At 36.1% G+C, this 14,607-nt stretch overlaps 1 protein-coding gene across 30 annotated transcripts in view; it reads left to right on the top strand.

Annotated features, from left to right (window-relative positions):
• The window catches only part of LOC124157624 (CUGBP Elav-like family member 2), a 1,414,326-nt gene that overhangs the window by 1,368,416 nt on the left and 31,303 nt on the right, over positions 1 to 14,607 (top strand). For all 30 annotated transcript variants that reach the window (XM_046532526.1, XM_046532525.1, XM_046532505.1 and 27 more), the window contains 3 exons: positions 5,117 to 5,242; positions 10,920 to 10,999; positions 13,742 to 13,870. In XM_046532526.1, coding sequence (XP_046388482.1) covers positions 5,117 to 5,242; positions 10,920 to 10,999; positions 13,742 to 13,870 — 335 coding nt within the window. The remainder of the gene's footprint in view (positions 1 to 5,116; positions 5,243 to 10,919; positions 11,000 to 13,741; positions 13,871 to 14,607) is intronic.

Raw genomic sequence — 14,607 nt, 5'->3', positions numbered from 1 at the left:
GTCGAATGTCGTCTGAATGAACGTCGAGACGAAGGAACGCATTCCACGTAGCATTCTCTTGTTGAGTGTAAACGTTATACTGCGTTTCTTCTCCCTGATAAGGAAATGGCTGACTTATTTTCTTCCCGCGGTGATCTCGTGATTTTTTCTAAACTCAGCTCAATGACGGAATGCATTCCTTTCGCCACCGACTAATCTTTCTCCATCCACCCTCACCTTTGCCTCCCCGTTCTCACACGCGAAGGCGCTTCTTTGTTCCGCTGTCGAACGGCGAGCCAAGAAACCATCTACTCCGCTGGCCCAGTCAATTATATATAGACAGAAGTCATCCCTCTCCAATGAACAAGTATAAATAACCCAGCTGGGCTTGTGCCGGCTTCACTTCCTTCACCATTCGACCATCCGGCGGATGGAGGATTGGACGGGGGGCTTTCCTTTCAAACGGCCCCACCCACGAGCTGTTTCTTATTCCATTTTACGTCCCCGCTTCCCACCTCTTTCGCGGAAAGGCATCTATTCTGTAGTGTAACCGCGCGCCGTATGGTCATTCCTTCCCGCCCCTCGACGCGTTCGCTCGGCGGCCATGCTGTCTACTTGACGCACCCGGCAAGTCAAATGGGGTGATTTAATGAGAAGCCGTGTGTTATCACCTCAGCAAGGGCGTGGTCGGGGATTTCGGTTGGGCGAATGGGACGACCCGTGGACCACCCACCCTACAGAATGAACCCCCCTGTAGTGAATCCTCACTTCAGCAGGGGATATTTTTCCGTGGAAATATTTTTTAATTTAACCTTCTCAGAACTTAAATTGAGCCTAATTTATTATGATATGATGATGATTTGTTACCGTATAAAGCGTCGTCGCAAAAGTTTTTTTTGGGGTGCGAGCCTTGTGTGGGGACCAGAGCCTCCCTAACTACACCAATGCAATAGACAGAGGGAAGAAGTCGTTAGCATCATTTTCATGAGCTTTTGGCATGTTTTTTTTTATCATGAAATGTAACTTTTCGGAATGAACGACTTCCACTACACCAAGAATAAGCGAATGGGTAACTGTTTTCTGTTGGGTAGGAGTCGTTTTTCGAGTTCTCACAGCTGTTCCCCCTCGACTAATGGGACTTCAGATGAGAATCCCTTTTCCCCCAGTTTCAAACCCAGCTGCTTACTGATTACATGTACCAGATGGATCGCAGGGTACCGGGATTTCTCTATCGGCTAGCTGAGATCCTTAATAACTTTGATTGGCACATGACCCGCGTGAGACTTACTTATCGAGAATAATATTCCGCAATAAAACAGGAGTACTTAATGAATAATATTAAAATAGCTCCATGGTTACTTGTGATTCATAAAGTTGTTATGATCACGGTAAGCTTGAGTCTCAGAGTAAGGATTGGGGTAGAGGGCGCTTTCAGGCTGCGCAGTAGCAGATTCTTGTAGTCAACATGGTTACCACGTGATCGTGGGAAGTAGTGCGGGAATCCCTTGTGGGAAGAATTGTGGGAAGTGTGGGATGTATATGCTGTATATGCGGGATCTTGACTACATGCGCAGTAGCCAAAGCGCACTCTCCCCCATCCTTACTCTGAGGCTTGAGTAGTAGTCCAGAAATCAGGAAAAATCGCCCTATTGGGTCCGTAAAATTCCAGCATCCGCCTTTCCAGTAAGCATCTTTAAACGCAATTCGGCAGGTTACAATATTTTGCGGTTGACTTGGAAGTTTAGGTGTCCTTTAAATAAAATTGTAACTGAAAATGTAGTCATAGTTACAACTATCAAATATTTTTTGGCTTTGGTAGGATAATTATCGAAGACAAAGGATAAAATCGAGAAATTATAGTTTTCTCAATAGCGTATATAGCTTTTACAATATCATGCGATTTCTGATGGGCATTTCCGTTTATTTGAACGTTAATGTGAGTTAATGTGTAACATCTTTTGTTTCTTTGATTTTTCTGTTATAGGTAATTAACGTTATTGACAGACCATTGAATGGATAGTGTGGCTGATGGTATAATGCAGGAACCTGGAGCGCTCCTCCGCTCCGCTATGCTCTGGCTCCAATGTCGGAGCGGAGCAGTTCAATTACGTTGTGCTCCGCTCCGGAGCTGAGTGACGACACTGGGAACGAGGTGTTCCACTCCGGAGCGGAGAATTTCTTGCGAGAACTCCACTCCGGATCAGTGCACTAACGCATTATACTACGAGTATAATGTACCAGGAGCGGAGCTATAGGAATAAAAGCTAGGGGGGGTTTTAGGCGCACCTAATACTTACGGGTGTGGTGGTATTGCATACCCACCAGGGTAAGCATGAGTTGCGAAGGCCCTCCTCCCGAAAAATTTTAAGAATAATGGTTCAAAATGGCTAGTTTTACGGCTTTCTGAGGGATATTTGATTAATCCTAACGCTATTATATAAGTAATACTGATCCAAATAAGTAAAATGGATTAAACTAAAAAATTTAAAAATTTCTCAGAGCTCTGGGGGGGGGGGGTTTATCCCCCAAAACCCCCCTCGCTGCGCCACTGTAATGTACGGTATATTATTTTGAATATAGTGATAAAATCATCTGTAATTTATTTATTTTGCGCTCCATTCTGTTTTACATCTTGTACAACGAACTGCATGGTTTTACGTCATATCTTTCCGTGTTTTTTTACATTCGAAGACTTTTACAGATACATAATTGTAGCTTCCAATCTCTTCCAATCCTCTCCAATCTCTCTACGGAACGATTTTCGAGCGAATATCGACATTCATTTTTTTTCATAGCAACCTTTATATGTTTATAGCAACATATTACAACGGGAAACGTGTGAGCAACAGGTTGAGACTGCTTTATTTGGTTTTGTTAAAAATTGCCATTCTTTAATACTTAAAGGCATGTAATTTGGAATGACGGAACTTTATTGGTAGATTCTTTAGATGCTATTCGAGAAAAGCCTTTGCTTCCGCAAGTTTAAGGAAAAGGAAGATGCTCCACGAATTGGTGACTGATGCGAACCACTTGTGGTCCACTGCCAGCTCCATATTGAACGGAGAAGAAGTGTTTTCGAGCAGAGGTAGATAGTGTAAAGTAATTATGATTTTTTATTATTGAAAACAACGTCTCCACCTGTGATGAACTTGTTCTTTTAAGTTCTTGAGATTCACTCTGTTGGAGTAGTTCCTGGATTATCGTTTGAAATCGAAATCAAGTATGAGGTTTGGAACGAAATATACGGTTGCTAGCGATCACTAACTGGCCGCATGAAAACTTAGTCTGTGGAGCAGTAGGTATCGCCGAGACAGCGTGGAGGGGGCGATCAAGCTGATGCCAGCAACAGGTGACAGGGGTAAATGGAGCTAAACTAAGTTTGCCGGTAGGATAAGGGGAATGATCCTGTGATGAAAAGGAGGTGAAAATTGCGTCCGCCGTCAATTACTTAGAGCACTCTGGCCTAAATCACCGTAATGATTCTTATAATTTTAAGCGTTACCTTGTGTTCTCAATTAATGCCGCCATCCTCCGAATTTTTGGAATGATTAATGAGTCGATGTATCGCGGTCATTATCAAGGTGATTGAAAGCTGATCGATATGAGTTTTTTTTTTTAGTTTGGCGAATGTGAAGGAGACCTTGGTCAGCATGTCTATACGTCGCAAATTTTAAAATATTTCCTCAGTATGTTATCAGATGTAATTTTTTTATGTTCAAGCTACAGGAAAATGTTTACATAGGTATATTCTTTATATCCTGAAATTTTCCGGGTGATAACGTTAAAATCATTGCTACATCACGAAATAAGACAATACTACCAGTCGTGAGGGAGGGATGTGTACTCTTAATTTCTGGAGGGCGGCTTGATTGAGCGGTGACTCAGGCGAGCAGGTTTTCCTTCGGTGATGCAATCGCAGTAGTATCACGCATGACCTGGCGCAACCGAGCTCGTGCGTGTTCTCCATGGGTGACGCAATTGCCGGCGCTGGGTCGTCCCTTGAAGGAGACTCAGCTGTTTGGTCGTGGAACGGGTTTTCGTACCTGTCCAAGGCGTCGGCCTTGTGCAACATTCATAGCGGCCGATCGAATGGGGAAGCCGGCTTGGGATGGAATATCGGATGGGCGCGAAGAGTTAGATTGAAAATTCGAACGATTTGCGGAATCAGGGCCGCCAGCGTATAACGCTAAAGGCTAGCACGTAGCCATGGGGGGTCTTCAGGGGCTTCAAAGGCTTCAGTCCCTCTCCCCGTAATTTTTTGTATCCCTTTTGTGGCGATTGCCAGTGTAAAGGCCGTTTTACACGGTACACGGAATTGCGCAATCTGACGTACGTGCGAAGGCGCAATCAAAATTGCGTCGTGTAAAGCGGTGAATTGTGAGAACACGCGATAATGCGTGGATGCGAGACGGCAAAATAGCCCCGGTTCTAATTTCGTTCATGCATTCGCGCAATTCCACGCCATTTTAGAAATTAATTCAGCTCTAACCTGCGCAATTCCGTGCCCCGTGTAAAACGGCCTTAACAATCGGTGAGGAGGCAACGTGCCTAGGGGAACCTATCCTCTGACCCCCAATTTTTCGATGCAGTTAAAGAACAATGATTAAAAATAATAATTGAAATTTTTGGTTTAGGCTTTTAGGGTTTAGGTTTTGTAATGTAGGTGGAACTGCCTTACTATCAGCGCGCGTGGAATTCAAATTTTCACTTTTGATAACTAAAATGTAAAGATTTTCAACGACTACTTGCAAGAGATTTGGAGTCGATGACGAGTTCAAATTACTTTTATTAATGTATCGATCACCAGTAAAAATACCGATGATGTAATCTTTAATTGTTATTCAATTACTTTTACTTCGTTACATCACATCACTGGTCAATATTACCTCGATGAGTTACTGAGGGTTTTCATTGCGCATGCCTAATCTCCCTGCTCAGGTATGTTGTCAGCGGAAACACCCTGGATTTCTTTAATCATTTCCCTCTGTTGAGGCTATCTATTTTAAGTAGACCTTTTCATTGAATTTGAATGGTGAAAATTTCATCTATATACCTTTTCCGTAGCATTTTACGTAATCTATAAGGTGCAAACATATCATATTTTTTATTAATAGCTTTTCTCTCTGATTGTTTTCAGAACGGAAATTATTTGTGGGGATGCTTTCCAAAAAGTGTACGGAAAATGATGTACGTACACTATTTGGACCATTTGGGACAATAGAGGAGTGTACCGTTCTAAGGGACACTAGCGGCCAAAGCAAAGGTGAGTGATTGAATTTGGCTATTCATGTCAACCATTTGTTTTATTTGATCTGTTTTTATGTAGCAGTTAAATGTTTGTCTCAATGTGAATTACCTATTTTCGGACACAATTATGTGAAAATCTTGAATTTATGTGTGCTTCCACTCCCTTCTATGAAATGGAATGTTGACTACTTACGTGGAGACATATATTGCATGTAAGTTGGGGTAGTATTAACCTAAATTCCATCACACTCAACTAATTAATGTAAATAGTAATTAACCTGTGTGATTTTGGCTGTATACCCCTTTACGTGTAAAGAAAATCCTCTCTCCAACTTTTTGTGCACTAATGTTAATGTTAAATATTTGCTTTAGATTTTCAGCTAGCATTTTCTTAGTTTTCATAGATTTTACTCCCTTTATTCATGTTTTTATAAGTTTTCAAAGCCGTATGTTGTTTTAAATAACTTAAATATTTAGCTGGGAAAAATCTTTATCACATAGGCAAGTGATATTTTTCTATGCATCAATTTCTTCCCATTAGGAGTCCTTTTGAATTAATATTGCACAACTTTTAATTTTTTAACCATAATTGGTAATGCTGATTATCAGTTTCCAAATTTTCTGTAAAAAAATATCTTATTATTTTAAGACAAATATTATTTAGATTAATGCACTGTCATAGTGCATATTTAATTTCCTACACTATAAATGTAATTTTTCTAGTATTAGGTAAGTGTTACTACTATTCAAAGCTGAATAATTTATAGAAAATTACAAATTACTGGGCTAAATATCTTCACAAATGATTGGAATAAATAACTTCATACATATTACTACCTCCTTGAAGGTATCTTCTCCTTAGGAATGTGAATATCCTTTTATGCTCAGAGAAGTATGAAATAATTTTAATCGCTGTTAAATAGAGGCTTGATCGTATTACTTTAAATTTTGGGTCTTGGATACACTACTACTTAAGTATGCACTAGCTGTTATCGGATAATGAATGTTGTGTATTAATTAAATTTATTTGGAATAATGTTTTCACTATATTTAGAATTACCTTGTTGTAGATAAAAATAATATTTTTTATAAATTTTGCTACGTAATTCCACATTTTTGTCGGAAAATATAAATTACGTCTTATAAATTGCATTTGAATGATTTTGTAAATATTCTTCGGATTACCGGAATTACAACATCTGTTAGCCTTTTAATTTCCTGAGCACCTCACGTTTCCCCAATGTCTCATTCAAAGCAAAATTATTCAAATGATGAGGAAATCTTAAGGTTACCAATGGCCGTTGTGGACGCTGTATTCGGTAACCACCTCCAAATTAATTTTAATTCCCGAAAACCTTTGACACCCGTGTGCAGTGGTGTTTCAATGAGATTTTGCTGCGAGCCTAGTAGTACTCAGCCTAACCGTAAGGATTTAAACTTCGCAACTTAAATAAATTCGAATTCTGTTTTTAATTTCAATTTTTCTAATGCCCCTCTGAATCGTAATTAATAAATTTTTGATGCCTTATTTCTCGCAGTGTGAATAATTCTTGGTCAAATTGATTCCATTTAAATTGTGGTTGAGATATAATTATGCTGACCATATTTTCGTACCGATAGCAGTCACGGAAAGCTCACAGAGATGGAAGCAATAGCAAGAATGAAAGTGCCCTGTGTGTAATGTTGGTTGCATATCCAAACGGATGAATTTTTAACTTTAAAATTACAACTTTTAAAAAATTTTCCTTCGTATGAAGAAATATTGCTATGACTACAGTTAATATCCTCTTTACATATGCGAAGGACTACCATATTATGAATTTTTATTCTAAATTTTTAATTATTTCAAGCATTCAAAACCGTTACAATTTTATAGTTTACTTCTTGGATGCGATGCACGATTGTCTTCTTATTTCTAAATGAGGTTTACCCAAACTTTGGTGTCTGTCCTGGCCTGAGGAGAACGGGTGAATTCTGAGACATTTTTTGCTAGCATTAAATTTTTCCCCATTATCTCTTCAAAAGCTCAGTTAAGGAAATACAAGGATTTTCATTTACCCTGAGAAGACTTTACACAATTAATTCTCAGACAAATAATTACTTCATACTCCTTCTGTTGATTGACTTTTTCTCGATCAAGAAAATTTCTCATGAATTTTAAATTTTAAATTAATTATAGAAACAAATATCTTGTTAGCTTAATAGTTGTTGTGTGTAAGTACATTATGTAAATAGTGAAGTGGAATACTGGATAATCTAATGTTACTATATAGATTGGCCCAAACCTACTGAAAACTTTATTAGAGATATTTAACCTTACTACCTACCTGAATTGGCTCCTCAAGCCTTTCATTACTATATTACTGTATAATATATGAATTGCTGTGCTAAAATTGGTGCTCAAGGTTTAGATGTAGCTTCTTAGTCATTGATTTTTTTACAGTTTTGCTTGAATTGCCTCAAGATATTCTTCTAAGAGCCCTTAACATGAAGATTATTACATAAGTCAATCAATGTATCCCTCTTTCATTATTTTGGAATGTGCATAATACTGAAGTTGATATAATAAGTTAAATGATACATTTTGTGGCAACCTATTCACTGATAGACAGCTTGTAAGTCCTTTTTCCAATTCTGCTGAGTAATAATAACAATATTTTTATTTGTCCAGAGATCTGTAGGTTGTGCACAAAATACAACTATAGGACACATCAATTTAGATACATAATCAATAAAAATCATTATCAGTTTCTAAAATACTAATGAGTATTAATTAATATGTAATAAGTAATAATTAAATGAGTAAAATTGTAGTAAATTTATAAATGAGTTCGTCAAAGAACTGTGTGTGTTTTGCTTTGTGGCAAAAAAATTGGATCTCATATTTTAATTTTAATCATAGTTAAACAGCCACCATGTGCAATTTAATTAAAAATTTCATTCCAATAAAAAATAAAAGTCTGTTGATTGTGTGAAATTTACATTACCTATTATTCAAGTGAATATGGTGCAGGGTAATTAGATAAATAATTATTCATTTTCCTTAAGCATCCATAGGAAATATGTTTTATTTTAATTCTTCATTGATTCATGTTTGTCGAATATTATCAGCATTTTATCTGATCCTTCTTTCAAAGCATCCTTGTCTACTTTAAATCTCTAGGAGCTTATTGTAGTGCATAAGGGATTATTATTGCCTTATCAGTCATCTGAAAATTGGCTCTGATAGTGCAAGTGAAGGGTGGTTTGTGGAGAATGACATTGTGTAGGCATAGGCCAGGGGTTAGACGTTGGTGTCAGCTTTCACCTTTGCTTTTTATTGAGTATGCCAAAGAGATAGAAGGGGACGTGCAAGAAGAGTTAGATGTTGGCATTAAACTAGGGGAATTCATTTTTGTTAAATGGGTTAGAGGATGATATGGGGTTGTTTAGCTAGTCAACGAAAGACTTTTAGGCACTGATGGGATAGGTACCTTCAGAAAAAAGTGGAAGCAAAATGAAAGGAAATAAAATAAAAGGAAGCCAAAGTTATTCAGTTTTGTAAATCTCCCAGAGCTAGGGATCAGAGACTCGTTGTTATACTTGAAGTATACTTGAATACGGTTAAGATTTTAAGTATTAGGGAAAAACTGATTCATTTGTAAGGGTATTTGGCAGGATCATTGTGTACAGGTGTGAAGAAAAGGCTAGTGAAGAGTCAGAGTGTCTGATACGGAGTATAGAGATTTTCGGGATAAAAGTAGACCAAATTCAATTTGGGATAGAGATGCTGGAATGGAGAAGGTGAAATGGATGGTGAGGAAAAGGAAGGAAGTTCAGACACGGAGGACAAGGAGAGAAAATTGTTGAAGGTGATGTTAGACCGTGTACACAAGGTATGGGTGCAAGAGGGGGTCATTAGAGAAATGTATTTGTTGTGTTCGTATTAAACCTGCCATTACCAGTAGACCATTTCATTAAAGTATAAAGGTGGTAAAAATAGGGTAGATAATTGATAATATTTGCTTGAGGAATTTTAATTACTATAGCTTTCATAATCTTAGCTAACATATGAATAGCCAATCTATTAATATCTACTTAACCTTTCCATGACTGTGCGGGGTAACTCAGTTTAAGTAACCCTTTGATATTTTTTGTGTTTTTACATCAACCACTATATCATTATTTAGGCAATGAATGATATTTTTACATTTGAACTGTTTTTGAAAACTTTAATTTTTATTGGTGGGGTAACTGAGTTACCCAGCACAGCTGTTAGAGCATGGTGTTGAATTACAGGAAAGACTGAAATACATCATATAATTTATGAATTATAAATGGGGTACCTGAGATACCCTACGCAATCATTCATGTAAGTTTTCTTGGCACAGTCACGGAAGGGATAATAAGGTGAAGCTATGTTAATCTTACTATAACAATAACATGGGATAAATCGAATAAATATAAGATGTTCTGCTATTTTTTTAAGTTTATTTTTATACTAAGTAATGGAATTACTTGATTTAAGTGGATTTATTATGTTTATTATACAGTTGCAAGATTTTCTAAAGCATAAAGTGGTTTAAAATAGTTGAATTGTATGTAATAGTATGTCTTGTATAGTAAAAGTGGTTTTCTCTCATTTTAAAAGTAATTTATAACCACCCGAATTGATTAATTTCACCTTATCATGCATGTTTCCATAATTCATTTCACTGCTTTACTGTTTTAATACAGTAGTTTTTCTAACTCTTAGAGATTATCTTTCCTTACGCATAATAGCATAATAATCGTGTCAAAGCCTTTTTCTCCACCTATATCGGTTTTCAAGGCTTTGAAATAATTTGAGCTCACTGATTAGACCTAAAGATTTTATAGTGCCATGGTATTGGTAGATATCCTTCTAATCAATTTTTTTGTTTTGACAAGAAATGTCTCTATTTCTCGGAAAATTTTTCAACATTCCATTTTCATCACCTGAAATCCCTATACTCCACATTTCACCTTAATGCTAGTTATAGTACTCCCTTAGTTTCTATTAAACTCAGGAAAAGGTATACCATTGGTTAGCAGTGCATGTCATAGATATGCTATGCGCACCAGAAATTTTACTAGCAAATGCTTTGAGCCTTAAACAATCATTGAAGTAATAGATTAATTTTCATCATTTAGTGCTAAGATACTAAAAATATTAACTATTAAGGGAATGTTAATGCATTACTTATTTCTCTCAGCCAAATTTTCTTGGGTCATGCAAAGGATTTTCTTTCATGCTGTTCTACTGATCAACTGAAATTCAAGTTGATATCTATTTAATTTTGACATTGCATTTTAAAGTCATTTTTATTTACTTCTGAGGCGTTTGATGGTATGCAGCCATCACACGCATGTTTGAAGACTGATTGCCACTTGCCTAAATGATGTTTTTTAATAGTCCTCTCCCTTTATTTGTTCTTCTTAACTTCCAATACATATTTTTATTCCTGTTATACATTGAAAAGTTTTTCCATTGCTTATTATTCTTTCACAGATGTTGTGCTAATTAAAAACCTTGATGGTCAGGGTTCACCGTAAATTTAACTCCTTTTTTTCGAAATTTAGCTGTGAATTGGTAATAGGAGAAGAAAATTTATCATCTCCAGTATTTGATGAGGATAGATGTTGGAGAGTACTTAAATTACATTTTGAACCCTTCCTCTTTTTCTTTGGTACAGGCTGTGCCTTTGTTACTTACTCTTCCAAGCAATGTGCCATCAATGCTATCAAGGGAATGCACCATTCCAAGACTATGGAAGTAAGTGGTTTTGGTATATATTGGCAAAATTAAGGGTACCTATATAATGTCATTGAAATGGAGTGAGATTTTCATGCTGCATTTAGTTTTATATCATCGTGAACTATGAAGATGCATACGATAAAATAGTTGTTTGATTAGTAAATAAATAGGTATTCTGCCTTCCTCTAAGTAATTACTGCACTATAGGGAAGCTTAAGCTTATTTAGAATGAGCTCTTTTCTCCTAACAACTAATCAAACCACTATTCACTGTCCTATCATCATATCTACTTTTCATCAGATAATGAAAGGTTCCCACATAAATATTGGTACGGTTCTATCATCCATGCACTACCATTCCTCAGTTCAGTTAGTAGTTGTCATTTTTACCCTCTGTATGTCAATTCCCGTGTACAATTAAAACCTTTTTGTCATTCTGGATCTACCTCTTATTTTATTGTACTTATAGAATGTCTTTTTGTACACATTGTGCCAGTAATAGCTAATGCTATGTACTAGTACAATAATTCTGTGCTGGGTGCCAGAAACTCTTTGGTTGCTTTATTTGTTATGACGTAAATGTAATTATATTTGTGCTTCTCAGAAATCTGTCATGTTTCTATAACAAATGCTTTCTTTAAAGTTCTTTTTGTTGAACCTGTTTGTATTCTTTTGCAATATGTCATTGCTTACTTTACATGCAATGATATGTCGTACTTAACCCATGTAACAAAGTATGCATAAAATTACCATGTCCGCTGATATTCAAAGTATTTATTTAATTTTATTGGGTCATGGAAATATAAATCATCTCATAATGCAACTATTGATGTCAATAAAAATTTCAATGGTCATAAGACTCATGGTGTCATCTTTCTTTTATGTATACTGGGCTCAAATGATTCATTTATTGTATGCATTCAGTATGGAGGATTTTTATCAGATTAGTTTACCTCAGAGTCTAACTAATTTTTACTCCTTCCCAATAAAATTTTGGATTCCACATTTTTGGGTATCACATTTGCTTCTTTAATGGTTTATCTGAGTGAGATTGAGACGAATTTTGGGGAGTCACTTCCGGGTTGTAAAGGCAAAGTTCAAATGGTTAATTTAGAGCTAATTTAGAGTTTTAGCTCCTTTGAGGGTCAAAGATTGTATTTTTTTGACAGAGGTCCACTGCCTGGGAGATAAATTATTTTGAAAATGCTCGGTTTGAAAGTTTTAAATTATTAGCCTTAGCAAAAACCTTTTCCTCATGGATTTTGGGGCAGGGATCTCTTTTACCCTTGAATCCTCAAATGATATTTTCACAATTGTCAGATGAAGTATAAGCATTGGGTTAGAACAATGTAAGGCTGTGGTCAGGCACATAGCCAGTAGGGAGGCTTAGGGGTTTCCGCCTCTTCCCTTCCCCCTGTATTTTAGCTATGTATCTAATGCATCTCTTTTTCATTGCAAACACCTTTTTAAAACTAGAAGAGGATCCCCAGAAAATGATGCCATATGATAGATGTGACTGAAAAATACCATAATACGCCATTTTTCGCAAATCTAGAATAACAATGTTTAGGCAATCCACATACCTCCCAAGCTCCTCCTAAGCAATTTCTAGCTAACTCTCTGGCTGGGAGTTTCCTCCTTGTACATATAGTTAATGAGAATAGCTCGATGAGAGGTAGTATGTGACCCTCAATATGCAAAAATTTCATTTCAAAGCTCCTCATGATTACGTATAATACTTCTGGCACCCAGCAACTTTGGGTTTGGGATTATTCATACATCATCTCTCGCCAGCTGGGATATTTTAGTTGATGGATAAAATAGTATTGAGGATAGTGCGTAGAGAGGATCATAATATTTACTGAGACGCACATTTTCTTGTCCAAATTATACTGAAAGTGATCAATTCTAATAATGATTAATTCACATTTTTATGAAATAAGGGGAGCATAAATATGACTTTAAGCGATGGTATAAATTCCAATTGGATTTATAAGGAATAAGTTAACCCACATAAATTATTTTAAGAATTTAAATTACCAATAAAATAAAATTGTCACTATTAAAGCAAAATCTAATCTCGAGCTATTAAAATTTTCTGAGGCTATGATTTAATTCCTCTCTGGTACACTATTTTTCGTAGGAGATAATGGAACCTTTGTATCAATTTAAGGTCATTCATTCCTTGTTTCAATGACCTTTGGTTAATAGATATGCATTAAATGGTCTGTTAATTTTCTAACTCATGTTTGAATCTGTTCAACAAACTCGAGGTTAAAAATCTAACTGGGTTAGTTGTTTCTGCTTAAAGTTTCTGACCCCAAATAGAAAGATATGTCTCATAAAAATCAGCTAAAATTATTCTTATATCTACAAATGAAAACATTATATAACAATGCATTTATTAATACAGAGTGACATAATATGTAGAATCAAATAGAATATGCATACAACTGCTGGTTTCAAAGCCACAAGGGGAATAAAATGTCAAAATTGCATTGATACATTCCATACTAAAGCTTTATTTTCAGAAATGCTTTATTACACACTGTATTCGTACAAAGGTAATGAATCAGTTACTGTGTTACTTTTCAAGCTTAACTCTTTATGCTGCGGTACTGAGCCCATTTTAAGACATACATATATCATTTTATTTGTCCATATTTCTGGATTTGTTTGAGAGATCGCAAGTCTAACTTAGAAACTATTTTCACACATTAAGAATTGATGCTTCTCTAATTCGTCATGCCTTTTGTTGTAGGGCTGTTCCTCACCCTTAGTGGTGAAGTTTGCTGACACACAAAAGGAGAAAGATCAGAAAAGACTGCAACAATTGCAAGCCAATATGTGGAATTTGGCTGGTGTTAATGTGGGGCCACAGTATTTGTCGGTGAGTTTTGAGGAAAATATACTCCATGATTGCTGTACTCTATATTTCAAGAAGGTTTTGTTCTGTTCTATCAAATTTATTTTGACATCTTTTAAGTCTCAGTTCACAAATGTCATTTTAACTTCATTACCTGTGACATTATCATTTCGTATTATGAAATCAAAGGTTACAAACCTATGTTGATTCTCTAATGATTCCCATATTCATGGAAGTGTATTTGAGTATTTTGACATGTATTTTCTGTCATTTGATCGTACTGAAAAAGGTTAATTTCAGATACTCTTAGTTTAATTAGTTCACTTCCATGTTTATGTTTTCCCTGCAGTTTTCTGTCTCAAAAAAAGCTTACTTAGATTTGAAAAACATATGCTAAAAAACAAAATGAAGCAATTACGTATTTTTTTATTTTTTCAAGGCCTTCCAATGCCAGTGTGATGAAAATTTTGTGTATGGATTTACTGGTTATAACCTGTTGTAAACAACTGTGGTTATTCATGTAGATTCAAGTAATCTAAAATCCCATCTTTACCATCCAAGGCTTCACTTTTTCCTGCGTTTCGCTTTAATTATTTTGGGCCTGTCAGTTGCAACTCCTTTTTCCTCTGCCCACATGTTACTACTATTTTTGCGCATTATTTGCTCAGTTGTACTTAAAACTGATAAAGTTCATCTACTGTTTTTTAGGGGTTGAGTATTTATCACTTCCGATGGAATTAGTGCTTTGTGGTTCATGTCCA

Source organism: Ischnura elegans, chromosome 4 (genome assembly GCF_921293095.1).
Source record: "Ischnura elegans chromosome 4, ioIscEleg1.1, whole genome shotgun sequence".
In the NCBI taxonomy this organism is placed as follows: domain Eukaryota; kingdom Metazoa; phylum Arthropoda; class Insecta; order Odonata; family Coenagrionidae; genus Ischnura; species Ischnura elegans.
The sequence above is the reverse complement of the archived record's forward strand: the minus strand, read 5'-3'. Positions and strand labels throughout refer to the sequence as shown.